At 37.7% G+C, this 27,053-nt stretch overlaps 1 protein-coding gene across 12 annotated transcripts in view; it reads right to left on the reverse strand.

Moving 5' to 3' along the window:
- SOX5 (SRY-box transcription factor 5) overlaps nt 1-27,053 on the reverse strand; it is a 1,177,820-nt gene that overhangs the window by 134,955 nt on the left and 1,015,812 nt on the right. For 10 of the 12 annotated variants that reach the window (XM_070371195.1, XM_070371198.1, XM_070371200.1 and 7 more), the window contains one exon: nt 25,107-25,230. In XM_070371195.1, coding sequence (XP_070227296.1) covers nt 25,107-25,230 — 124 coding nt within the window. The remainder of the gene's footprint in view (nt 1-25,106; nt 25,231-27,053) is intronic. The other 2 variants (XM_070371202.1, XM_070371192.1) reach the window with 1 other exon arrangement.

Raw genomic sequence — 27,053 nt, forward strand, 5'->3', positions numbered from 1 at the left:
AAAAACTCAAAGATTCTTCCCAGGTTTTTCACTGGACAGTTGATTAGGAAGTGGAACTATTTGTTGGATTTGCAAACACAGATGATAAAACTGCCAGGTTGGGCCTATGTGGGAGGAAAATGAAGGGGAAAGAATAAAGCGTTCTGTTTTGGACATTTCAAGCCTGAAATACCGATCAGTCTCCAAGTAGAGGTATTCATTGAGGAACTTGATAAATAGGATTTTAGAGGAGTAATCCACACAGGAGCCAGAAATTTGAAAGTGGTCAGCACATATCTTGAATTAAGCTATAACCAGTCAAGTGTTAACTATAGATTAAAGAAAGAGATCCAAAGATTGGATTATGGGATATCCTAACATTTATAGTTAGGAAGATAGTTAACTAACAGAAAAACAGAGGAGAAATGTAAATTTGGTGTTCCAGAAGCCAAGTAAAGAAAGATTTTCAGGAAGAGTAATCAATTTTTTAAAATGTTGGACTTGGTGATATAGAAGTCATTGGAGACCTCTACAAGGGCAATTTCAATGGAGCAAGAGTTAAGAAAGCCTAACTGGAGTGAGTGTGATCCGTAGAGAATGAATAGAAGATAGGAATTGAATATAGTAAGTGTAGATCCTTGCTTTTCAAAGTGAAGCTCTCAAAAGCAGCACTGGCCTCACCGAGGAGTTTGTTAGCCGAATTGTAATGCGCGTGTGCATGCTGTGTTGCTCAGTCATGTCTGAATCTTTGCAACCTTATAGACTGTAGAGCACCAGGCTCGTCTTCTATGGGATTCTCCAGGCAAGAATACTGGAGTGGGTCACCATGCCCTCCTCCAGGGGATCTTTCCAACACAGGGATTGAACCTGAGTCTCCTGTGACTCCTGCACAGAATGGATTCTTTACCACTGAGCCACCGGGGAAGCCCAGCATAATTTCAGGCTGTACCCCAAATCTAAGGTGGCAGGCAGCCTCTAAGATGGAAGCCCCAGTGACTCTTACTTCCTGGTATTTATGTCCTTGTGAAATTCCCTCCCCTTATGGACTGGGCCTAGTAACTACCTTCTAACGAACAGAATACACGGAAGTGATGTGATATTACTTTTGACACTAGGTTACAAAAAAACTCTGGCTCTGTCTTGCTTGCTCACCCACCACCCCTTTTCTCAGCAAGTAGCTATACTGGGAGCTGTCCTATAGAGAAGACCACATTGCAAAGGATTGATGTCTTCCAGCCAACAGCAAGCAAAGGAGGTGGCTGACAACAACCAAGGGAGGGAGCTTGAAAGTGGATTTCTCCCCAAGTCAAGCCTAAAGATGACTGCAGTCCAGGCCAACACCTTGATTTGCAAGGATGTGAAAGACTCAGCTGGAACATGGCTGTGTTCAAACAATTGTTTATTTTAAGCCACTAAGCTTTGGGAGAATTTATTAAAGTAGCAAGCATAAACCTTCTGAATTAGAATTTAAATTTTAACAAGATTTTCAGACTATTTGTATGCACTGCAGAAGTGCTAAAACAAGACAATTTCAGTGACGTACTTTGCAATAGGTACTGGAGGATGAGTGATAAAGAAAATTTTACTAGAAAGGTATCCATTTGTAAAAATGATACTACACTTATATACTAATAAGAAAAGTTGTACATAGAAAAGAAAATGGTGATACAGGAAAAAGGACAACTGATGTTATCTGACAAGGCTTTACTTATCATTTGGAATTTTAAATATTTAATCCAGAAGATACTATAACTGATTTTATAAAGAAGTTTAGATATTTGCAACTGCATTTATTTAAACTAGCAAACAGCAAATATTATGACTATTAAACTATTTAAATACTTAAAATTGTACCATTCACTTGTATTACTTAATGATTATAATGTTAAAAGTAATACAGCAAAAGTTTAGAGGCTATGGTGCTCTTCAGAGTGATAATTCATTTTATATAATTTACTTGTTGAAAATCAATTAATAAGCACTTACATCATCTACCACATGACTAGAACTCTGCTGGTTTTTATGGGAGACAAAAACAACAAAACAAACAGTATTTGTCTCTATCTATTTACTATAAGTCTCTCTTAGAAAAGAACTTATTTGAGGTGACCATCAGTGCTATAGGACTTAAGGGAGAACTGGAAATCTGGAATTATCCAGATTTCAATATTTAAAGAATAAAAGGTGAAAATAAGAGTGAGTGTGGCCTTGAAGATTTGCAGGTGTGGGGGGAGATGTTTTAGGAAGGGTGAAATGTATCATAGCATGGGTGTGATATGCTGAAGTAATGGAGAGAAAACCAGTTTAATTCACAGCTTATAGAATAAAAGGAAAAGAGACAGAAAGCAGGGATCTGGGAAACTTTTCGTAATCCGGACTGGAAGATATTTGGCTACAAAAAGGCAATGGATATGAAATGAAGGTTTACCAAGTTTAATTAAAGGGGTTACGTAACAGAAGATCTTAAAGATGACTCTGAATTCTAACCTAGGGATACAGATTACTCATAAATTTGGGTTGATTGCAAATACCCACATAGGTGTTTAGAGCACTTTCCAACTATTAGCATATAATTCTTAATAACAAATAGAGTATTGCATGCTAATTTAAACTCATTAGTTAAAATCTACACTATTCCGTAACATTTAAAAATGAACATGCATATTAGAATATTATTTTTCATTTCTACATCCATGAATATATAGTAATAAAATGAATATGGCTATCTTTCTTTTGAATATGCATATATATGTACATAACTATAATGTTATTCATATGCCATATTGTACATGTATTAATGTGTAAACATAATATACACATGCAAGCTAAATAATGTATGTGTGTGTTATGAGCTGAATTGTGTCCCCTCAAACTTTATATGTTAAAGTCCTAATCTCCAGTATATCAGAATGTAACTGTATTTGGAGATATGTCCTTTAAGAGGTAATTAGGATAAAACAAGGTCATATGAGTAGGCTCTAATCCAATATGATTGGTGTCCTTATAGAAAGAGCTGAGAACACAAGCAACACAGAAGGAAGGACAATTGTGTGAGGATAGAGGGAGAAGACAACCATCTACAAATGAAGAAGAGGCCTCAGAATGAAATCCATACTGCTGATAACTTGATCTTGCATTTTGAGCTTTCAGAACTGTCAGAAAATAAACTTCTGTTGTATAAACCAACTAATTTGCTTTAATTTACTATGGCAGCCTTAGCAAACTAAACAATATGTTTGCCATAAGCAACTTCATATCAATGTAGTTGATGTTAAAGTGAATTGGTAAAATAAAAAAAAACTGGCAGCAAGAAAAAAAGAGTACTGTTACCCTTATATACCTGTAATCACACCGTTTCAAGATAAACATAAGATCAGAAATAGGATATCAACTAATTTCAAAAGGTTTGTGTCTAAGCCACCATATTAATGCACCTATCTCCATTCAACATACTAACATATATAACTTGAAGCATATGTACTTTATTATCAATGTTTCAGACTGAAAACATTAAGAACTAGTTTGATTGAAATCTGCCCCAGTTACAAAGTAAATACAAACACCATAAATGTGAAAAAGGCCAATATAACAATTTAAGTCAATTAAGGAGATTCAAAATGTATTATATGCACGTGTCAGTGTTCTGAAGTGGACACGTAATCTATAAGACTTCAACACAAGGTCAGGATAGTTCTTAATGGGGAAAGAGAAATTCAGAAACTGCTGGGGAGAAAAAGATCTTTTACAGAAGTAAAAACTGTCATCTATTTATGCCATCTCTTTATAAACTGTACTAAAAATGTTACAACTGGTTTGTTTTGTAAATACTTCATGAGATACTTACTTAGTAAAAAACTGGATAATGGAAAATTCTGACTTTTAAAGTTTAACCATGTGTAAGTTATTCAAATTGACTTTCACCTAAAGTAATTTCTTCTACTCTTTCCTAGGTTTTTAACCATTTAAACAGTTTTTCCTTGAGCCTTTCCAAACTTGTGTCTTCTTTTGAGCCAAGTATGGAAAATTCTAGCTCAAAACTAAAATTTTTCAAAAAGTTGAAAAATACACTGAGGCATGTTAATCAATAGTTTCCAAAATACAATCTAGCTTAGAGTATCTATTGATATAAATGATATATCTAATAGTAAATAACCCAATAACCCCTCAGAAATCATATTACATATGTTAGTAGTAAAAAGTAATGAATATTTAGAAAATAATTCTTTCCAGTGATACTATTGAAGAGACTCTTTTTTTTTTTTCTCCTATATACAGAGTAAGAAAAACAACAGAGTTATTTAGGTTGAGGAAGATTGTCAAAGAGCTTCCCTGGTGGCTCAGTGGTAAAAAATCCACCTGCCAATGAAGGAGACTCAGGTTTGATTCCTGAATTGGGAAGATCCCTTGGAGATGGAAACAGCAACCCACTTCAGTATCCTTGTCTGGGTAATCCCATGGACAGAGGAAGAGGAGCCTGGCAGGCACTAGTCTTGTGGAGTCACAAAAAAGTTGAACACTACTTGATGACTGAATAACAATAACAAGATTGCCAAAAGCAAGAATGCTTTTGCTCAGGGTCACCTTCACAAACCCTTTCATCCACTGAACTAAAATAAATGATCTGGAAAGTCTATGCATTATAAAAATTAAAACGTATACACAAATGCAAACACACACACACACACACACACACAATCCCTGCCCTAGAAGAGTTCCTAAAAAAGTTACAGAAATGAACATGTAAACAAACCATTCCAGGGATACAATGAGAAAAGTATAACAGTGCAAAAGGCACTCTGGAAACTTCCAGAAAAGAAGAAGGTAGGGTAGATTAGCCTGGAAAGAGCATTGAGGAAGGTTATTTGTTAAACTATCTCAAAAAATGGCACTTCACCACAAATTATCTCTCAGGATCCTTTTACCACCTACTTTCCATGTCTTCTGAAAAGTCACACAATAAGCCTCCATTACTTAGTGCAACCAGGACTGCTCTTATTAATCATCTTCTCAGATTAATACTTAAAAGCCCCTACTCCCACCACTCTAACTTCCCAGTGGAGGGAGTTCTACAGGAGCGTAAGAGAAGATGAAGTTAAAAAGGACACTTGTTGTTGTTCAGCCGCTAAGTTGTATCAGACTCTTTGTGACCCCATGAACTGCAGGACACCAGGCTTCCCTCTCCTTCACTCTCTCCCTGACATTGCTCAAACTCATGTCCACTGCACCTGATACAAAGAGCTGACTCATTAGAAAAGACCCTGAGGCTGGGGAAGATTGAAGGCAAGAGGAGATGGGGACGACAGAAGATGAGATGGTTAAAAGGCATCACTGACTCAACAGACATGAGTTTTGGGCACACTCCAGGAGACGGTGAAGAACAGGGAAGCCTAGTGTGCTGCATGCAGTCCATGGGGTCGCAAAGAGTTGGACATGACTCAGCAACTGAACAACAATAACGTGCTTTGAGTCAGTGACACCATGAAACCATCTCATCCTCTGTCTCCCCCTTCACCTCTTGCCCTCAATCTAAAAGGACACTAGAGATAGAATTTTCAAAGGAAGTTGCTTTCTTTCATTTCCTGGGCCAACAGATGAACGTGTGGTTTCCTTCTGCTTGGAAGGAGCCCCATGCTATCCATAGCCCCGTGTTAACAACGGCCATTATCCGTGTAGCCCCTATACTTCCAGGGGTATTTTAATAGTCTCAGTGTGTCTGATGCAGAAAGGGAATGTTAAGCTCTGCAGCTAAAGAAGCAGGTAGAATACATCTTGCAGAGTCTTATGTTTTACTTTGAAGGCAACCTTAAGTTGCTGAAAGGTTTTAAGCAGGAAAGTGACACAGTCTGATTTGTGTTTTAGATAGATCAATTTTGTGGCAAGGGATAGAATCGATTGGAAGAGGGAGAGGCTGGAGACAAATAGACATGTTAAAAACTACTGCAGTAAATCAAGTTGGAAATGATAATGGCCTAAACTAATCATAAGAGAAAGAGAGGAAGGAACATATAGGATGGGGGAGACACATTTGATGGCCAGTTTGATGGGAGAAAAGAGATACCGGGAGGGGGGAGAAAAATCTTGCACTTGGGCTTATACATTATTGTCAGATGTGGTTTAGAGTAAAAAATCCTTTTTTTACTCAAAGTGTTTCAACATCAGTTGTTCCAACATCAATTATGAATTATTCATTATGCTCCCACTGATTTGAAATGTGGGCAACTAATATTTGTTGACTTTTGGCAGCATTAAAATATTTTACATATATATACATATAAATATACACATATAAATCCCTCCATATATGAATGAATATATTTACTGATCTGTGTATAAAATCTCATTTAATCTTCGGAACAATTCAGTAAGGTAGATGATTGTTCTCATTCTACAAATTAAAAATAAATGTTCAGGCTCTCATAGACAGTAAGTACTATAGTACTATTGTGATAAGAAAAGTATCACATTTATAGAGGATAATACAAATATATATTTAAAATTTCAAAAGATATATTCATTTAATGTTCATTCAGTTAGCATGTGTCAGAAATTGCATACAGGTTACAAAGTAATAAAAGATCCAGTTCTCCTTGCCTTCATGACCCTTTCAATTACAAAATAAGCCATTAATATGGAAAGTGAAGTGAATCAAAGCCACAAGATTAAAATTATATGAATAAGAAAGGCAGCAACTACCAAAGAAAAGAGGGATTTATTTGAGCTGAAATAACTGAAGGAAGAATCAGAGGAGGGGCTGGTCTTGATTGAGTTGGGCTTTGAATAAAAAATAACTAGAGAACATGCTGCCGCTGCTGCTGCTAAGTCGCTTCAGTCGTGTCTGACTCTGTCCGACCCCATAGACGGCAGCCCGCCAGGCTCCACCATCCCTAGAATTCTCCAGGCAAGAACACTGGAGTGGGTTGCCATTTCCTTCTCCAATGCATGAAAGTGAAAGGTGAAAGTGAAGTCGCTCAGTTGTGTCTGACTCTTAGTGACCCCATGGACTGCAGCCCACCAGGCTCCTCCATCCATGGGATTTTCCAGGCAAGAGTACTGGAGTGGGGTGCCATCGCCTTGAGAGAAGTCTAAAACTGCAGTGCTTAGTGCACAGTAGATATTAGATAAATATTTGCTGAATGAATCAATGGTTGAGCCTAAAAATAAGGATCAGAGAAATGAATGAATAAAATGTCTTTATGAACTAGCCTGCAGTTGAACCTATGACATACAGTATCAAGAAATATTCAGAAGGTTGGTTAGAGTCTGTGAAGCACCTCAAATGCCAAGGTAAGAATCTATTCATACCATGTCCCTAAGCATACGCACAGTTAACTTCTATTCTAAAAAACAACCAATTATCCAGACTCCAAAATCCCTTAGTAAGGAGTAATTTATTTACTTTCTTTCTTCTCATCTAACTTGCTGGAAACTTGTCTTCATTGATAATCTTAAATCTTTCTACTACAATTTAATTCTCAATTCATAAACTTTCCTGGAAATAATGACCTTTGATTTGCCAAATTGGAATGAACACTGCTGTGTAACAGCTGATACTGTTAATGACTCCCTCCTTCTCAAACTACACTACACTCTCCAACTTTTCTTATAATGTGCTTTTCTGGTTTTCCTCATAACCTGTTCACACCGACTTTATTATTTCTGCAATAGGCTGTTCTACCTCCCTTCACTTCTTCCTTAAATACTGATATTCCTTGGGTCTAATCCTTGGTGCTTGGCTTTTCTCATTTGATTTCCCTTATCTGAATGATCTTATCCAATCTCTTGGTCCAAGGACCTTACACAAACTATTTTAAGTCAATGACTCTAGGCTATATTCCTCATACTGTTTTGGACAACTCCTTTGACCCCCACAATCTGTCCCATAGGAAGTTCAATCTTCACAGTAAATTTAATTAATCACCCTTCTTGCTGGACTCACTTCTACTCCCAGTATTTCTATTAATTTTGGTGACACCCAGTTACCTATGCTGTACATATGAAGTATCCTTGATCTTTCCCTTCCTTTAATCCTTCATGGCTGATCAGTTACAAACTTTGTTTTTTTAATTCCTAGGTTTTCATTTCTTACTGCTGGAAAACCTACCAACCAGGTTCCCAGGCTTCAGTATTCTGCTAAAGAAATGAATTCTCTACTCAGCTTCCAGAGGCACTAATTACAGGTACACAATAAGTATTCATTAGTTGTACTTAAATGGTAATAAATATTTACTAGGTACATACTATGTGTTAAGGACTAAAAGTTCAAAAGTAAACAAGAAAAGTATATCTTGACATGGATGAAATCAATAAATGAATGGATTGATGGTTAAATGCCAGTATGACCTCAATCCTGATTTTTAGCCCTGAAATGGTTTTCCAGTTCCTGCAGCATAGTGGATCCTTTGATGGCTCAACTGGTAGAGTGGAGGCCTATAGACTTGATGAATGTGGACATCCCTAGGTTGCTGGTTTGATTCTGGCTCGAAAGAAGTGCCTTAGTTGCCTGGGGCTTCCCTGGTGGCTCAGACGGTAAAGAATCTGCCTGCAATGCAGGAGACCTGTGTTCGATCCTTGGGTCAGGAAGATCCCCTGGAGAAGGGAATAGCTACCCACTCCAGTATTCTTGCCTGGAGAATTCCATGGACAAAGGAGACTGGCGGGCTACAGTCCATGGGGTGGCAAAGAGTTGGACACGACTGAGTGACTAACACTTTCAGCCAACATGCTGCTGCTGCTGCTGCTAAGTCGCTTCAGTCGTGTCCGACTCTGTGTGACCCCATAGACGGCAGCCCACCAGGCTTCCCTGTCCCTGGGATTCTCCAGGCAAGAACACTGGAGTGGGTTGCCATTTCCTTCTCCATTCAGCCAACATAGAAGTCTATAAATACTTCCTTGAATTGGTCTCCTCTTATGTCCTCAAACAATTCACTTGTCATTTCTTACCTTAAAGCTCAGTCTCAACACCAAACTGCTTAAAGGTCCATGTATACTCTAATTCATCTTGCGTTTTCCAGCCTTTATCAAGGCTGAGTTTTTTTTTTTTCCTATCAGGAATGTTGTTTCTGTATCCTTTCACTCCAACAACTTCATTTGCTTAATTGCCCTACAGGATTTGACTTTAGGCACAACCTTTAGGGACTCCCACCCCAAGAAGCCTTCCCTGACACCTTCTACCAAGCTTAGATTTGAATTCATTCCCTTTCCACTCACTTTTGTTAGAATTCTATGTATAGCTCTATTATACCACATCTGTTTATATCTCACTCTCCCCAACCAGACTGTTAGCATCCTAAGGCAGAATTATGTCTACTTAATCTTTACATTCACAGTTTCTAGCATAGTGCCTTGACCATTTAAGGCTATAAAATGTTTATGGACTGAATATATGAAGCAATATTTTATTTAATTAAGAAACTAACAAATTTCAAACACAGATGACAACTCTTCCTCAAAAGCTTAAGGCTTAACAGAAGAAATAGCTTGTAAGCAAATAATTATACAAATAAGGAACAAATTAGTGTTTTGTACAGGGTTTAGCACAAGCAATATTGGTTTTTTAGATCTGCGGCCAATGATACCAAGGAAGGATACAAAATGAAGGTGGAAAAAGAGGCCTAGAGTTTTAGGATATGAAGAAATAAGAACTCAAAGGAGGTAGTCAAATAATCTTTTGTAATATATTTTCACACATCAAACCATTCTTTTCTAATATTCCATAATTTTATCTCTTTTGTATATTTTCATATCCCCTTGGATATTAAAAGTCAATAATATAAATTTCCTAAATCTTAAAATGATTTCTGTTCATGAATAAGAACCCACTATTATGATACCATTGAAGTACCTGAATATGGTCAAGGTATCTACTAGAAAAGATGTTTTGCTTTTTTTAAATTAATTTATTTTTTATTGCAGGATAATTGTTTTATAGAATTTTGCTGTTTTCTGTCAAACCTGAACATGAATCAGCCATAGGTATATATATATACCCTCCCTTTTGAAACTGCCTCCCATCTCCCTCCCCATTCCACCCACCTAGGTTGATACGGAGCCCCTGTTTGAGTTTCCTGAGCCACACAGCAAATTCCTGTTGGCTATCTGTTTTACATATGGTAATGTAAGTTTCCATGTTACTCTCCCCACACATCTCACCCTCTCCTCCCACTTCCCCATGTTCATAAGTCTATTCTCTATGTCTATTTCTCTACTGCTGACCTTTAAATAAATTCTTCAGTACCATTTTTCTAGATTCCATATATATGTGTTAGAATATGATATTTATCTTTCTCTTTATGACTTAATTTCACTCTGTGTAATAGGTTCTGGGTTCATCCACCTCATTAGAACTGACTCAAATGCATTCCTTTTTATGGCTGAGTAATATTCCATTATGTATATGTAGCACAACTTTTTAAAAAGATGTTTTGTATGAAAACAGATGATAAAAACAAAATCCTTCATCATAGTGACTGTTTCCAATCACTTCACTTCCCATTGGCTCAGTGGTAAAGAATCTGCTTGCCATCACAGGAGCTGAAGGAGATGCGGGTTTGATCCCTGTGTTGAGAAGACCCCCTGGGGGAGGAAATGGCTACTCACTCTGGTATTCTTGCCTGGAAAATTCCATAGACAGGGGAGCCTGGTGGGCTGCAGTCCATGGGGTTGCCAAGAGTTGGCTATGACTGAGCACGATGGCACAATAAAGGCGAAAGGGCTTCTAAATGCACAAAGCCTGTAAAGCCTTCTAGACTTGCTGGAATAGGATAATATGACTTCAATATTTGAAATCTTTTATGAAAAATGCTAATATTTTGTAGTAACTCATAAAATAAGTTAAGGATATAAATATTCCATATAAATTGTATTTGAGAAAGTAGAATTAATAAATTATCTTGCTTGACTATTTAAAAAGAAGATATATTTAGGTGAGCATTAGTTCTTAACTGCTTTGTCATAAGCTAAATTTCTTTCAGTAAGAGACTTTTTAAAAATAAACTTTTGTTTTGTCTTCTTAATGTAGCATTGTGAAAGAAAACTTCACCCCAATTAATTTAATAGTTAACCTAGTTGGCTAGTTTAGTAACAGATTAATTTATAAACTCTTCAAGAAACATGTTTTAAAATGGGAAGACATTTCTGCATATAAAAATTATTGCATCTTTTCCTCACCTTATTCCCCATAAATCTAATGAATTCTAGTACCAACGAAAATTCCTGGATTAGTTATCTAAGAAATCTGAGTATCCCTGCAAAGGTGACAATGAACCAAACAAGTATCCTTTTCCTTCTGTATTCCACCATTCCAACCAAGGCATCATTTAAGTATTACCCAGCAACTCATTTTAAGCTGTACAAAGAGAATCATTAATTAAGGAACTGCTTCTATATGTGCATCTATTTGACAGTGCTGTCTACATTTTGCCTCTGTGTATTTTGAAGAAATGAATGGCAGAGAGAAAAGCATCCAAAATGATGAAAGCATTAGAAAAGCAGGGATTTGGAAGAGAGGCATCCATACAAGCCACTTAAGACCAATTCAAGGTACTTCTCTGGTGGTCCAGTGGTTAAGAATTTGCCTACCAATGCAGGGGGCATGGGTTTGATCCCTGGTCCAGGAGGATCCCACATACTTCAGAGCAACTAAGACTGTGCGCCGCAACTACTGAAGCCCTTGAGCCTAAAGCCTGTGCTCCAAAGCAAGAGAAGCACTGCAATCAGAAACCTGCACACTGCAACCAAGAGGAGCTTCCACTCTCTGCAACTAGAGAAAGCCTGCATGCAGCAGGCAACAATAAAAATAAGTTATATATATATATACACCTATAAAGACCAATTCAAATGCTATTTCTCTTTTATTTTCCACTTTTAATATGATGGTTTAGCAAGTATTTCATTTTTAAAAAAGCACTCAATTTTTTGACACTCTTGATGATAGACATCCTTCCTTGTGCAGTGTATCCAGAGTCTACAGGTTAAGAACAGAAAGCTTCCTAAATCACTCTAATAATAAGACTATGGAATAGATACTTGTGATAACTCCTGGCCTACAGAATTCACCAAGAATGGTAAATTTTAGACCTCTGGAAATTTAGAAATGTTATGAAATTTTCCCTCCCCCTAAAAAATAAAAAACAATAATGTAAGTAGAGTGACCTATAGTAGGTAAATTCCTGAAATCCTTTTCATCATATCAAATTCTGAATTTTGAAAATGGGTTGGTACATTTAATAATTAATAATGATATTTGTTGTTGTGCTCTTGTTGTTCAGTCACTCAGTCATGTCCGACTTTGTGAACCCATGGACTGCACAACATCAGGCTTCCCTGTCCATCACCAACTCCCAGAGCTTGCTCAAACTCATGTCCATTGAGTCAATGATGCCATCCAACCATCTCATCCTCTGTCATCTCATTCTCCTCCATCTTTTCCAGCATCAGGGTCTTTTCCAGTGAGTCAGTTCTTCGCATTAGGTGACCAAAGTATTGGCGCTTCACCTTCAGCATCAGTCCTTCCAATGAATATTCAGGCCTGATCTCCTTTAGGATGGACTGGTTGGATCTCCTTGCAGTCTAAGGGACTCTCAAGAGTCTTCTCCAACACCACAGTTCAAAAGCATCAATTCTTCGATGCTCAGTCTTATTTATGGTCCAATTTTAACATCCATGGAACAATAGACTGGTTCCAAATAGGTAAAGGAGTACGTCAAGGCTGTATATCGTCACCCTGCTTATTTAACTTATATGCAGAGTACATCATGAGAAATGCTGGGCTGGATGAAGCACAAGCTGGAATCAAGATTGCCGGGACAAATATCGATAACCTCAGATATGCAGATGACACACCCTTATGGCAGAAAGTGAAGAAGAACTAAAGAGCCTCTTGATGAAAGTGAAAGAGGACAGTGAAAAAGTTGGCTTAAAGCTCAACATTCAGAAGACGAAGATCATGGCATCTGGTCCCATTACTTCATGGCAAATAGATGGGGAAACAGTGGAAATAGTGGCTGACTTTATATTCTTGGGTTCCCAAATCACTGCAGATGGTGACTACAGCCATGAAATTAAAAGATGCTTAGTTCTTGGAAGGAAAGTTATGACCAACCTAGACAGCATATTTAAAGCAGAGACGTTACTTTGTCAACAAAGGTCCATCTAGTCAAGGCTATGGTTTTTCCAGTAGTCATGTATGAATGTGAGAGTTGGATTATAAAGAAAGCTGAGCACACAAGAATTGATGCTTTTGAACTGCGGTGTTGAAGAAGACTCTTCAAAGTCTCTTGGATTGCAAGGAGATCCAACCAGTCTATCCTAAAGTAGATCAGTCCTGGGTGTTCATCGGAAGGATTGATGTTGAAGCTGACATTTCAATACTCTGGCCACCTGATGCAAAGAGCTGACTCATTTGAAAAGACTGTGATGCTGGGGAATATTGAGGGCAGGAGGAGAAGGGGATGACAAGAGGATGAGATGGTTGGATGCCATCACTGATCCAATGGACATGGGTTTGGGTGAACTCCAAGAGTTGGTGATGGACAGGGAGGCCTGGCGTGCTGCAGTTCATGGGGTCACAAAGACTTGGACACGACTGAGTACTGGAGTTTCAGCTTTAGCATCATTCCTTCCAAAGAAATCCCAGGGCTGATCTCCTTCAGAATGGACTGGTTGGATCTCCTTGCAGTCCAAGGGACTCTCAAGAGTCTTCTCCAACACCACAGTTCAAAACCATCAATTCTTCGGCGCTCAGCCTTCTTCACAGTCCAACTCTCACATCCATACATGACCAGAGGAAAAACAATAGCCTTGACTAGATGAACCTTTGTTGGCAAAGTCATGTGTCTGCTTTTGAATATGCTATCTAGGTTGGTCATAACTTTCCTTCCAAGGAGTAAGCATCTTTTAATTTCATGGCTGCAGTCACCATCTGCAGTGATCTTGGAGCCCAGAAAAATAAATTCAGCCACCGTTTCCACTGTTTCCCCATCTATTTCCCATGAAGTGATGGGACCAGGTGCCATGATCTTCGTTTTCTGAATGTTGAGCTTTAAGCCAACTTTTTCACTCTCCACTTTCACTTTCATCAAGAGGCTTTTGAGTTCCTCTTCACTTTCTGCCATAAGGGTGGTGTCATCTGCATATCTGAGGTTATTGATATTTCTCCCGGCAATCTTGATTCCAGCTTGTGTTTCTTCCAGTCCAGCACTTCTCATGAGGTACTCTGCATATAAGTTAAATAAGCAGGGTGACAATATACAGCCTTGACGTTCTCCTTTTCTATTTGGATCCAGTCTGTTGTTCCATGTCCAGTTCTAACTATTGCTTCTTGACCTGCATACAAATTTCTCAAGAGGAAGATCAGGTGGTCTGGTATTCCCATCTCTTTCAGAATTTTCCACAGTTTATTGTGATCCACACAGTCAAAGGCTTTGGCTAGTCAATAAAGCAGAAATAGATGTTTTTCTGGAACTCTCTTGCTTTTTCCATGATCCAGCGGACGTTGGCAATTTGATCTCTGGTTCCTTTGCCTTTTCTAAAACCAGCTTGAACATCAGGAAGTTCACGGTTCACATATTGCTGAAGACTGGCTTGGAGAATTTTGAGCATTAGTTTGGCCACCTCATGCGACGAGTTGACTCATTGGAAAAGACTCTGATGCTGGGAGGGATTGTGGGCAGGAGGAGAAGGGGACGCCAGAGGATGAGATGGCTGGATGGCATCACTGACTCGATGGATGTGAGTCTGGGTGAACTCCGGGAGTTGGTGATGGACAGGGAGGCCTGGAGTGCTGTGATTCATGGGGTCGCAGAGAGTCGGACACGACTGAGCGACTGAACTGAACTGAACTGAACTGAACTGAGTGACTGAACTGAACTAGGTTTGTCATATCTTTTATTCCAAAGAAGAAAATAGTGATACATTATAGAATAATTTAACTTGTTTAGAAATGCATAGATTTGTCCTATCTAACGTTTACAGTCTCCTTATGAAATGAGTAGGGCAGACATCACTGGAGTTACCTTGAAGAAGACAAGCTAAGGTACAAAGAGGAAAATGACTTGCCCAAGGGCACTCAATAATATGAAATGGGATTGGGACCACCAACGTCTTTTGACAACTTGCATAATTTTTCTTCTGACAGAATTTATTTAATTGAGACAATTAACAATTTCAGATTAGAAGTCTCACTGATGCTTATTCATAGCTTAACTCAGATCATTCATATTTTAAAGTTTTAAACCGTCCATTAACCCACTCAGAGAGCATTAGAATTTAGAGATAATCTCTCAGGTGAAAAATGTTCAAAAGGAAAAAAAAATATATCGAAGAAAAACACCATATTCTAGTCATGGAACTGATTATTATTAATACATTTGGGGCAAATATGTGCACATAAAAATCACAGTAGCATTCATCTACTGTGAAGTACTGTAGACAAACTTAAATGTTAATTGCTTGGGAACATAAAATATAGTGTATTCAGTTTAATGAAACAAGATGCAGAATAATTTAGTCTGAAAGTATGGAAGAAAGATGGCCATGGTTTTCTGTTATATTTATAAGTAGAATATAGCAGAAACATTTATCTTCCCATATATTATACAGTACATATCACACATGAGGTGTATATATACATATATATATTACATAGCATATATTATAATACACGGATATCCTCACTCCTGCATATAAATAAATACATATTTATGCATGAGTATATAATATATATATTATATAATATATATGTGTATATAGTATATGTGTATATAGTTCTGGAAAAATAGGTACCAAACTTAACAGTGATCACCTCTGCAGATTGGGGTTATAGACAGGAAGGTATGAGTGTAGGAAGATAACTTTTAGTTACTGTATGGAACAAAGATTTTTTTTTTGTTATATTTGCACAGGCAAATAACTTTTAGCTTCTGTTTAATACTGATATTTGTACAGACAGCAAATGCTATCTTTAATATATTTGAAAAAATGTGAAGGGTTGTTATGAGGTGACTATATAAATAGGATCAAGAAAAGTTTAAATATGTTCTATGAAACTAAAGCAAAAAATAAATTATTAGTGAAATAGTACTGTTTAAAATGTATAGTTCTCCCAGTTTCCGCCCTTTGCACTGGCTGGAGTTGGGTCACAGAAGCTGGAGAAGTTACCTAAGGCCATGAGATGGGAACCACAGTTAGTGGAAAGCCATTCAATAAAGAAGAGAACAAGGAAGGACCTGATAGCACGGAGCTACCACATTAACAATGCCTGAATTGTTACATGAGTAAAAAATATTATTTTTCCACATTTAAGCTAGTATTGTCTCTGCTTGTTATAGTATACTGCTGCTGCTGCTGCTGCTAAGTCGCTTCAGTCGTGTCTGACTCTGTGCGACCCCATAGACGGCCTCCTACCAGGCTCCTCTGTCCCTGGGATTCTCCAGGCAAGAACACTGGAGTGGGTTGCCATTTCCTTCTCCAATGCATGAAAGTGAAAAGTGAAAGCGAAGTCGCTCAGTCATGTCCGACTCTTAGTGACCCCACAAACTGCAGCCTTCCAGGCTCCTCCGTCCACGGGATTTTCCAGGCAAGAGTACTGGAGTGGGGTGCCATTGCCTTCTCCTTGTTATAGTATAGTTAAACCTAATACAGGATCTGATTCTCATGATGTTCCAGGAGCATGACTGCTTCAGTTCTCATGGAAAACACAGATCTCTATCTTAGACTTATAAACAAGATACTATTTTACCCTGTTTTATTAAATACTTTTTTTGCTTCTATATTTTCCCATCAACATTATGATTAAAGTTTGCCTTCTAGTGGAGCTTTCTATAGTGAAAGAGCACATTTACTGGGCAACAGAGTTGTCCAGTACTGTTAACAGTTACATTTATTCAAATAAAATAATATATTACTCCTCTGGGCTTACACTTATACTGGGCATATATAGTTTGATGACCTTAGTGTGAGCTTACTACTAAGATGAGATTCCATGTTTGCTGTGGCAACTATAATACAAACCTGGAATTCTGAGGACTAGGATACAAATTCATAAGGTAATACATTTTGAGGCCTTTTGGCTGAAACACAGTGTCACTAGCCAATCTGAACTCTGGTATCAGGAATGAGAATCACGTCAAAAAGAAAACACTGAGCTGAATCAGTTCATATTTTAACTGAAGGCATTCTTAATGTTCTTAACTGTTAAAAAGCAAACAAGATGGATTAAAAGATTATAGTTTTAGTCTAATGAAATCTGAAGAATTTATCAAAGAAAGGGCTATTGTGTTTTTTTTGTTTGTTTGCTTGTATGTGTGTGTTTTGGTGGTGGTAGTGTGTGTGGTTGGAGAAGGCAATGGCACCCCACTCCAGTACTCTTGCCTGGAAAATCCCATGGACGGAGGAGCCTGGTAGGCTGCAGTCCATGGGGTTGCTAAGAGTTGGACACGACTGAGCGACTTCACTTTCTCTTTTCACTTTCATGCATTGGAGACGGAAATGGCAACCCACTCCAGTGTTCTTGCCTGGAGAATCCAGGGACAGGGGAGCCTGGTGGGCTGCTGTCTATGGGGTCGCACAGAGTCAGACACGACTGAAGCGACTTAGCAGTAGCAGCAGCACTGTATGTGGTGAGGGGCGGTGGGGAGACTGGACCAAATACTGGTTATTAATATAGCACAGTTACTACTTCACAGAGATATACTGCTTAACATTAATATGTCTCTCTGTATGTAAACAATAAGGCACAAAATAAGCTATCATTTCTATACTAAGTTATGACACTGTCGCAGTAAAGATATATATATATATATCTTTTCTCAGTGATGAATATTGTAAACTCCATTATTTGGCAAAAAGGAAAACAACTATTTTACTGACCTAGAAACATCTAATCCATGGGAACTGGAAGGTGGCTGTCACCACATAATTTCTGTACTCAGTTCTCTTTACTTTTTAATCATTTCATATTTTAATGCCACCAATCTAACATGAGAACTTAACTGATTGACTCTTTAGTTACAAAACTCTTCTTTACAAAAATAAATATTTACAAAGCTTTAAACTCTTGAGAGTCCCTTGGACTGCAAGGAGATCCAACCAGTCCATTCTGAAGGAGATCAGCCCTGGAATTTCTTTGAAAGGAATGATGCTAAAGCTGAAACTCCAGTACTTTGGCCACCTCATGCGAAGAGTTGACTCATTGGAAAAGACTCTGATGCTGGGAGGGATTGGGGGCAGGAAGAGAAGGGGACGACAGAGGATGAGATGGCTGGATGGCATCACTGACTCGATGGACGTGAGTCTCGGTGAACTCCGGGAGTTGTTGATGGACAGGGAGGCCTGGCGTGCTGTGATTCATGGGGTTGCAAAGAGTCGGACACGACTGAGCGACTGATCTGATCTGATCTGATCTGAAACTGAGTTATGTTTGCCCAGTGTCATTGATTTCTAAGATTTGGGGAGGGGAGGCAAGGGAAGAAGAAGAGCTGGTCACAATAATTCTAACACACACAGAAGCCTGAAGATATGATTACATCTTCTCTCCGCTTATGTACAAAGAATCTACAGTATGTGATCCTGACAACACATGTTTCCTATTTTGTCAGTTCAATAAAAGCATACCATGTCAATGGTTTTTAGCTTGTGATTTGGTGATTGTTTCAGCACTGATTGTCAATGACCTATATGTCAGCTGATACAGTTGACACAGTTAAATCAGAAATTAGCATGCAGTCTCCTAAAATGCCAGACACATGGACCCTCTGCACCAGAGAGATATAATGAAACCCACATGATACCCCCATTAAACAATGAAACATGTGACATTAACTAAAAACAGGAACACATCAGCAAATGTGCCTGAGGAAGTTTATGGTATTTAACTCCTAAACATTAATTTTATCGTGGAATATGAGGAACTAATTAACTGAGAGTTTCCTTTTTTATTGGAAGCGGAAATACTGTTCAGAAAACTGATGAAGAGTAAATACAGCATATTTTAAGTTTATTAAGCTTGGCTCATCGACTTCCATTTATTTAAGCTAATCTCAGAAGGCAATTAAATATTTCAATCAGTAACTTTATATGGCTATTTTATTTAGCACGTTTCTGAAAAATTAATCAATGTGTTAAAATGCAGAGTGAATATGTGAATATATTTCTAGTTTCAAACAACCAAAACAATGACTAAATACATTTTTTAAAAATCACATGATTTCTTCCAACATTACCTCTAATAGGTGAGTGGAAAATGATAAAAAGTTTAAAACTTGGTGATTATAATTAAAATAGTTAGGGTTAAGATTGTATCCTATGAGATGAATGTTTCTATCAGCACTATAATATTTTTTCTCTAAACAATAATACTTTCCTAGTCGGAGAAAACACCATTCAGGTGTGGCAGAATGAATTTGATCCTATATAGGTAGATCATGAAATGTCATTAACTGCTGGGTGTGGGTTTATAATATTATTTTGGTGGGGGGGGACAGTTTTTGCTGGTATTATGCTCAGTATTTAGCATTTTTAAGTAACTTGAGATAGACACAATGGGAGGCACTCTTGCATATATAATCCTATTCAATCTCCATAACAATTTGGTAAAATAGGTGTTATTAATCCATTTTGTAGGTCAGGAAATTGAAGCTCAATAACTTGCACAAGGCCAATCAAAGTAGCATGATGTGGCGAATCAATTGCTTATCTGTATAATATTACAGGTATCCCTGTAAGTGCAACGTAACTTTTGTTACAACATTCTATTCTGTGGTTGTAATGTGATAGGTCAATAACAATAACTATCAAGTTAAAAAGTTATAATGTTTAAAATGAATATGTAACAGGCTGCTTCTGCTGCTGCTAAGTCATGTCGGTCGTGTCCGACTCTGTGTGACCCCATAGACCGCAGCCCACCAGGCTGCCCCGTCCCTGGGATTCTCCAGGCAAGAACACTGGAGTGGGTTGCCATTTCCTTCTCCAATGCATGAAAGCGAAAAGTGAAAGTGAAGTCGCTCAGTCGTGTCCAACTCTTAGCGACCCCATGGACTGCAGTCCACCAGGCTCCTCCGTATAACAGGTTATATGTTCCTAAATGTCTTAGATTCAGGCACCATCCATGGCTCAATAATTCTTTCATGGCACCTTAAGGACAAAAGAAATGTCCAACTGCTCCATTTTATTAAGTAACAAGTTCCAAACAACTCATGCCTTTTATGTAGTGTTTTAGAGATGCCTCTGTATTTTCCTTGAAATTTTAAAACATCCTCTGTGCCCTGTGAATTAGCTACAGCACCGTGGTACTTTAGCATACAGTTTGGGCACTACAGCCCATCTATGGGGAAGATACAATATCTGTGGCTATGTGACACATTCGTTTTGACACTTTGGGCCAAAACTATCAAGCCAACCTATTTACAACTGTTTATTTCCTAATATATGTGTGTGTATACACACACACACACACACACACACACACACACGTGTGTGTGAGTTGCTATTCTATTGGATTTTGCCTTCCTGTAGATTTTTGAAAATTTCCACATAAAATATCTTCCTGTCCAAAATTTCTAAAGCATCTCGTAGATTTACATGGCTAGAAGTTTTACACTGAAATAGAAAGGAGAGAGGCAGAGGACTACAGTCATTAGTAAAAAGAGAAGAACTTCTTCCTTTTATTTCTGCCTATCAAATATATGCTCTGAAGGAACAGTGCTTAACCTGAGTGCGAGACAGGGTATGAGGAAGCTGTGTGTAACAAAAAGAGAACTGAAAGTTGGGGTCAGAGAAATTGGTATTGACCAAACTTATGGCCTTCAATCACCTTATCTCAAATGTCTTTCTCAAGTCTAAACTGTTGAGCTAAAACCAACAGACATCTTCAAAATAATTTTAAATTTTCATAGATTTTTTTCTATGGTGAGCCAGGACAAAAGTCTTCCTGCCAACATAAAATAGGTCTACAGGTACAAAAGGTATGCACATTTTATTTCAAAAATATCTACTGGATACAAGCTTTGCAGTTCACAGGTTCAAGTCTTTGGTTGAGAGCTCAGAATTCCACTCAGTCTTTCCAGCAGAAGCAAATGGACTGTGTCTGTGAAGTTTTCAACCATCCAAAGTGTACTCGAACCAACTCATTTGTAGATTACATTTATTTTATAATTCAGAATTTGAACCTTCATTATTTAGTTTTTCAAATTAATTTCCAAGGGCTTTAATGATTGCTTTCTACTTAAAATGAGCTAATATCCACAAATATAATTTAAAATTGGGATCTTAGATTATATAATATAAAATCTGGGGTGTGTTTACATATAACAACTGAATTGACAATTTTCATAGAACTTATTAGTTAAAAATAAAGATCATTTATTTTTTCCTGAATGAAATAGTCTCTGAATTGAGTTGATTGATTAAAGCAGTGTTTTTACACAACTGTTTTCCAGTTATTGCATATATTAAAAGTGCTCAATTTAATAATATACCATTATTTTACCTTAGAAGTCTGGAAGTATTTTTACATTTTAAGACATAAGTAAGAAAAACAATAACTAGATAGAGATACATGGAGAAGTGTGGGTTCATGATTGATTTTTACTAAGAGCAAATGCCAAAACAACTAAAATTCTGGTGATATATCAACATTTGCAAACTGATCTACATATTCATAGATAAGAGTAGACTACAACATTCAATAAAACTTCTTTTCTATCTACCCACTTTGCTCTGAAGTCTCTGGCTGTGCTATTTATTTGTACATTGTTTAATGACATGCTTTCTAGTAGTTGAGAGAAATCCTAGTAACGATATTCTGTAGGTGTCCATTCCACACCATATTTCTACAATTATATTCATTATAGGCAAAATACCTTTATTTTCAATGAAAAACTTCTTTTTGGAAAATAGGAGATACTAACTCAATGTATGATGGTTAGGTAACCCAACTTGTAATTTTATTTTTTCCCCATTGATATTATTTTAACTTTCTTGGGTAGTTTCAAATTTTATTTATTTAATTGTATTTATCAAGACACATCAAGTTTAAATAGAAAAATGTATCATCAGTACCTTCTTGAATGGATTGATGAAAAGCATTTGAGTATATTAAAAATAGTTTATCTTTCATATTTGCTTGGGACTAAAATCAAGATGGATTTAGTCAGTGTCACTGTCATTAAAAACTATGTACTATTACTGAAAACAAATGAGAGCCAGACATGTCACAAATGACAGAAAATTTGAGGGTGGGGGATAAAATAGGAAGTCCCACTGAAGAGGGATGATGGAGAGATTTGCTTCTTTCCCTATCTCAATTCCTCTCCTGATACATGATTATGGAGGAAATAGTCTGGACTATTTATCGCTTCCACCTAGCTCCTCAACTCAAACTGACTCAGAGCATGAGCGTGTCAACAAGGGTGGCACTTTATTTTGCTACTGGCTTCATCTTAGATTCAGAGTTTGGCATGACTGTAGTTTCAAGCGTGCCAGCAGCTGTAGAGATTTTATCCTATTTTATTTCCAAACATACTAAAGATGTGGTATCATTTATAACTTTAAGCACTGAAGGTATAAATATCAAATGGTTGATATACCAATAACTTTAGGAAGGGATGTATTTCTCCATGCCACATTACACGAACACTGAACAAGTTCACTATGCCAACTCATCAAATGGGAGTGAGGGAGAGGTGTTCCTGACCTTTTCCAGGTCCATAGTTATACTATTGTTCACACTCAATGAGGTTTTCTCTTCAAGTATCTGAAAATGAGACTTATTTTTACAGTTGCTTAAAACATTTCTTTTTGGAAAACAGAACTGGTCTATACGTATGTACTGCAGGTGCAATCTGAGGCAATCTGATTTTTAAAAGCATTTTTTCTTTAACTTTAGTAACCAAAGCTACAAAAAAACACATTGGCAACATGCATTTAATGTGAATAGTAATTCCTTAGGTACATGGAAGCAAAAAATATTTTACAATTAAAAATTCAGAAATTAATGTAGTGATAGAATTTAAAATTTTCTTCTTAAAATTTAAGTGATTTTTAGAATTTAAACATTTAGAATATAAATGTAGTCCTTAGTTAAAAAAAAGGAAGCTGGTGTTTCTGGATGAATCAGTCTACAAAGACATAATTATGTGACAAACATATTAAATGAATAAATTAAAGATCCAGAGTGAAAACACCATCTTAAAACATAGGAAACCAAAGAGAAAGATATTCAAAAGCCATGTTAAAAACTGTAAAGAACAAAGTGCCTTACAAGTCTGAATTCTGAAACTCCTCAGTTCAGTTCGTTTTTACCTAGACTCCATAGGTGCATCTACTCATATTTATGGCTCTATATATTTAAAGAATTACATCCCACTTCTTCAATACTGTACAAAGGAAGGTGTGAAAACTAGAAATGAATGTTAAATATGAAATTTCAAGACATCATTTAGCAGGAAGTATATCTGATTTCTAGTAATATTCAACAAATTTCTGAAATGCAGTAAGTGTTGAAGCATAGCAGGATGTTAATGGGACAATTTATTAACATATAAATGAAACAAAATCTACTGGAACTTCCAAAATATTCTATATAAACATATAAAGTGATAATATTTTGCTAATTGTTTTCAATGGTATTCTACTTTGATCTATGAAAATACTTCAATATACTTGCTTTCTCTGTATTTTTTGAGCATGATAATGATGTTCCGGAAGATACTTAGCTTAGCAGCCTAGACTCTCTTTGGAATTTGTTACTATTTTTATCTACAGATTATAGTTTGCATTTTGAGTATCTGAATTTTGGAAAATAAAGTATTAGATTGTTTCCAAAACAGTGTAGAATTTTGATTTTGGTTAAAAAAAATGGTCATAAACACAGGCGACTAAAGTTAATAAGCAATAGAAACAGTCATCTCAATATACACTATCAGTATAAAAATGCCTTTTTTTTGGTTTGTAACGAATGCTCATTAATTCATTCAACAAATAGTTGAATATTGTACTAAAACTTTAGCTATAACAATAAATGAAACAGAAGGTGCACTGGCCCTCAGTTTACAATTGAAGTGGAAGAAAATATACAGGGTCCAAAGGAACCTGGAGAAAGGGATCTAACTAGTTCAGGCCAGCCTTCCCTGGTCTGAGTTGGAAGAGGTTCACGACACCAAGGAGAGTGAACCCAGACAATTCAGTTCACAGGTTAAGAGAGTATGGTTTGGTCTAAGAGCTAAAAGAATACCAGTGAGAAACTAGGCTGTAAATATAGGGAGGAGATGGATAATAGAAGGCCAGCTAATTCACGTTAGGAAACTTGGGTTTATTTTAAACCACAATGGAAACCTGCTGATGCTGCTGCTGCTAAGTCGCTTCAGTCCTGTCCGACTCTGTGTGACCCCATAGACGGCCTCCTACCAGGCTCCTCTGTCCCTGGGATTCTCCAGGCAAGAACACTGGAGTGGGTTGCCATTTCCTTCTCCAATGCATGAAAGTGAAAAGTGAAAGTGAAGTCGCTCAGTCGTGCCGGACTCTTAGCAACCCTGTAGACTGCAGCCTACCAGGCTCCTCTGTCCATGGGATTTTCCAGGCAAGAGTACTGTAGTGGGTTGCCACTGCCTTCTCCACAATGGAAACCTATTAAACTGCATATTCCTGTCTTCTCTTTGTGACCCCATGGACTGAAGCCTGCCAGGCTCCTCTGCCATGGAATTTTCCAGGCAAGAATACTGGAGTGGGTTGCCATTCCCTTTTACAGGGGATCTTCCCTACCCAGGGATCATATATAGGTCTTCCACACTGCAGGTGGATTCTTCACCATCTGAGCTACTAGGGAAGCCGGGGATATTCCTATTTTACCTGTGTAAAAATAAATTCAACCTGGAAATCATACTCATATTTTAGGAATACACTGGAAATAAAAGTTATGAAACCAAATTATAAAAAACAAATATTGGCTTCAGAAACACAGAAATACTTTAGGCACTTAAATATCAACATAAACCCTTTTCTTCATTTTCCGTGTATTTCCCCTTTAAAATAAAAATGCTATACGGCTGATCTCATTTCTTGGTGTGGCAGGAATATTAAATTGCCTAAAGACATGCCCTCCACCCACTCCCAAATGAAAAATCAACGGTACTTACTACATCCAGCCTTATAGCTGAAGCCTGGAGGAAGGAGGAATCCTTGCTGGGCAGCTGCAGCCAGTGTCCGTTGATCGGGAGGGAATACGGGAATCATTAATGGCGGCAGTTGACCTTGAACCTGCTGAACGTATTAGAGCGAATCAAAGAGAAGAAGTCTTGACATTCCATGCTTCCCAACCCTCCTTATTTTATGATAAAAGGGAAAAAAAATATTCAGTTCAATATACAAGTTTGCTAGAACACTGGACGTGAGACTGCCTTGGGACTGCTTTAGACAGCAGATTCAGAATACTAAATACTATACCTGGAAGGTGATATCAAGTTCACTTTCTAACCTGATGAATAATTTCCCTACATATATCCTTGACAGTGGTGAAGTATCTATTGATGCTTCACACTACAAGTCTTTTCCTATTGCATTAATATAATGATTTTAAAAGTATCAGTTAGGTTGAACTAAAATCTCCTTTTATAAATCCCATCTGTTGGACTAATTCTACCTTCTAAAACAAAATTAACTAAACTGTACCATTTTATAGGTTCTTCACTACTTGAAGATAATTCTCATGTTCATGCGTAATTTTGAGTTTTTTAATGTTTGAATAAAAGATCTGGAAGAAAGCTTAGAGAGTATTAAGACTTTCTCTATTCTTTACAGAAGTGGTATGTGTGTGTGAACCTTAACGCGCACATGTATGCTCCACTGCGTCTGACTATTTGCAAGTCCGTGGACGGTAGTCCACCAGGCTCTTCTGTACATGGAATACTGGAATGGGTTGTCATTCCCTTCTCCAAAGCATCTTTCTAACCCAGGGATCCAATTTGTGTCTCTTGCACCTCTAGCATTGGCAGGAGGACTCTTTGCCACTGCGCCTCTTGGGAAGCCTCTAATAGAAGAGGCAACTGGGGCCAAAAGAGAACTGATTTGCCATGGCCATGGAATGGGATGGGGACGGGTCAAAACTATGTCTATGATTTGGTTCCTTGGATCCTTCTCTGTCCTAGACTTTTTTGTCATCTATCTTCTTTCAGGCAACTGAACCATTCCTCAAACCATATGGCTTCCCTGGTGGCTCAGCTGGTAAAGAATCCACCTGCAATGCAGGAGACCCTGGTTCGATTCCTGGGTCAGGAAGATCTGCTGGAGATAGTATAGGCTTCCCATTCCAGTACTCTTGGGCTTCCCTGGTGGCTCAGCTGGTAAAGAATCCACCTGTAATGAGGGAGACCAGGGTTTGATTCCTGGATTGGGAAGATCCCCTGGAGAAGGGAATGGCTACCCGCTCTAGTATTCTGGCCTGGAGTCGGGCTCAATAAAGGACAGAAATGATATGGATCTAATAGAAGCAGAAGATATTAAGAGGAAGTGGCAAGAATACACAGAAGAGCTGTACAAAAAAGATCTTCATGACCCAGATAATCACAATGGTGTGATCACTCACCTAGAGCAAGACATCCTGGAATGTGAAGTCAAGAAGGCCTTAGAAAGCATCACTATGAACAAAGCTAGTGGAGGTGATGGAATTCTAGTTGAGCTATTTCAAATCCTAAAAGATGATGCTGTGAAAGTGATGGACTCAATATGCCACCGTAAATTTGGAAAACTTGGCTGTGGCCACAGGACTGGAAAAGGTCAGTTTTCATTCCAATCCCTAAGAAAGGCAATGCCAAAGAATGCTCAAACTACCACACAATTGCAGTCATCTCACACGCTAGCAAAGTAATGCTCAAAATTCTCCAAGCCAGGCTACAGCAATACATCAACCGTGAACTTCCAGATGTTCAAGCTGGTTTTAGAAAAGGCAGAGGAAACAGAGATCAAATTGCCAACATCTGCTGGATCATCAAAAAAGCAAGAGGGTTCCAGAAAAACAACTATTTCTGCTTTAGTGACTATGCCAAAGCCTTTGACTGTGTGGATCACAATAAACTGTGGAAAATTCT

This window comes from Bos mutus, chromosome 5 (assembly GCF_027580195.1).
Source record: "Bos mutus isolate GX-2022 chromosome 5, NWIPB_WYAK_1.1, whole genome shotgun sequence".
Taxonomy (NCBI): Eukaryota; Metazoa; Chordata; class Mammalia; order Artiodactyla; family Bovidae; genus Bos; species Bos mutus.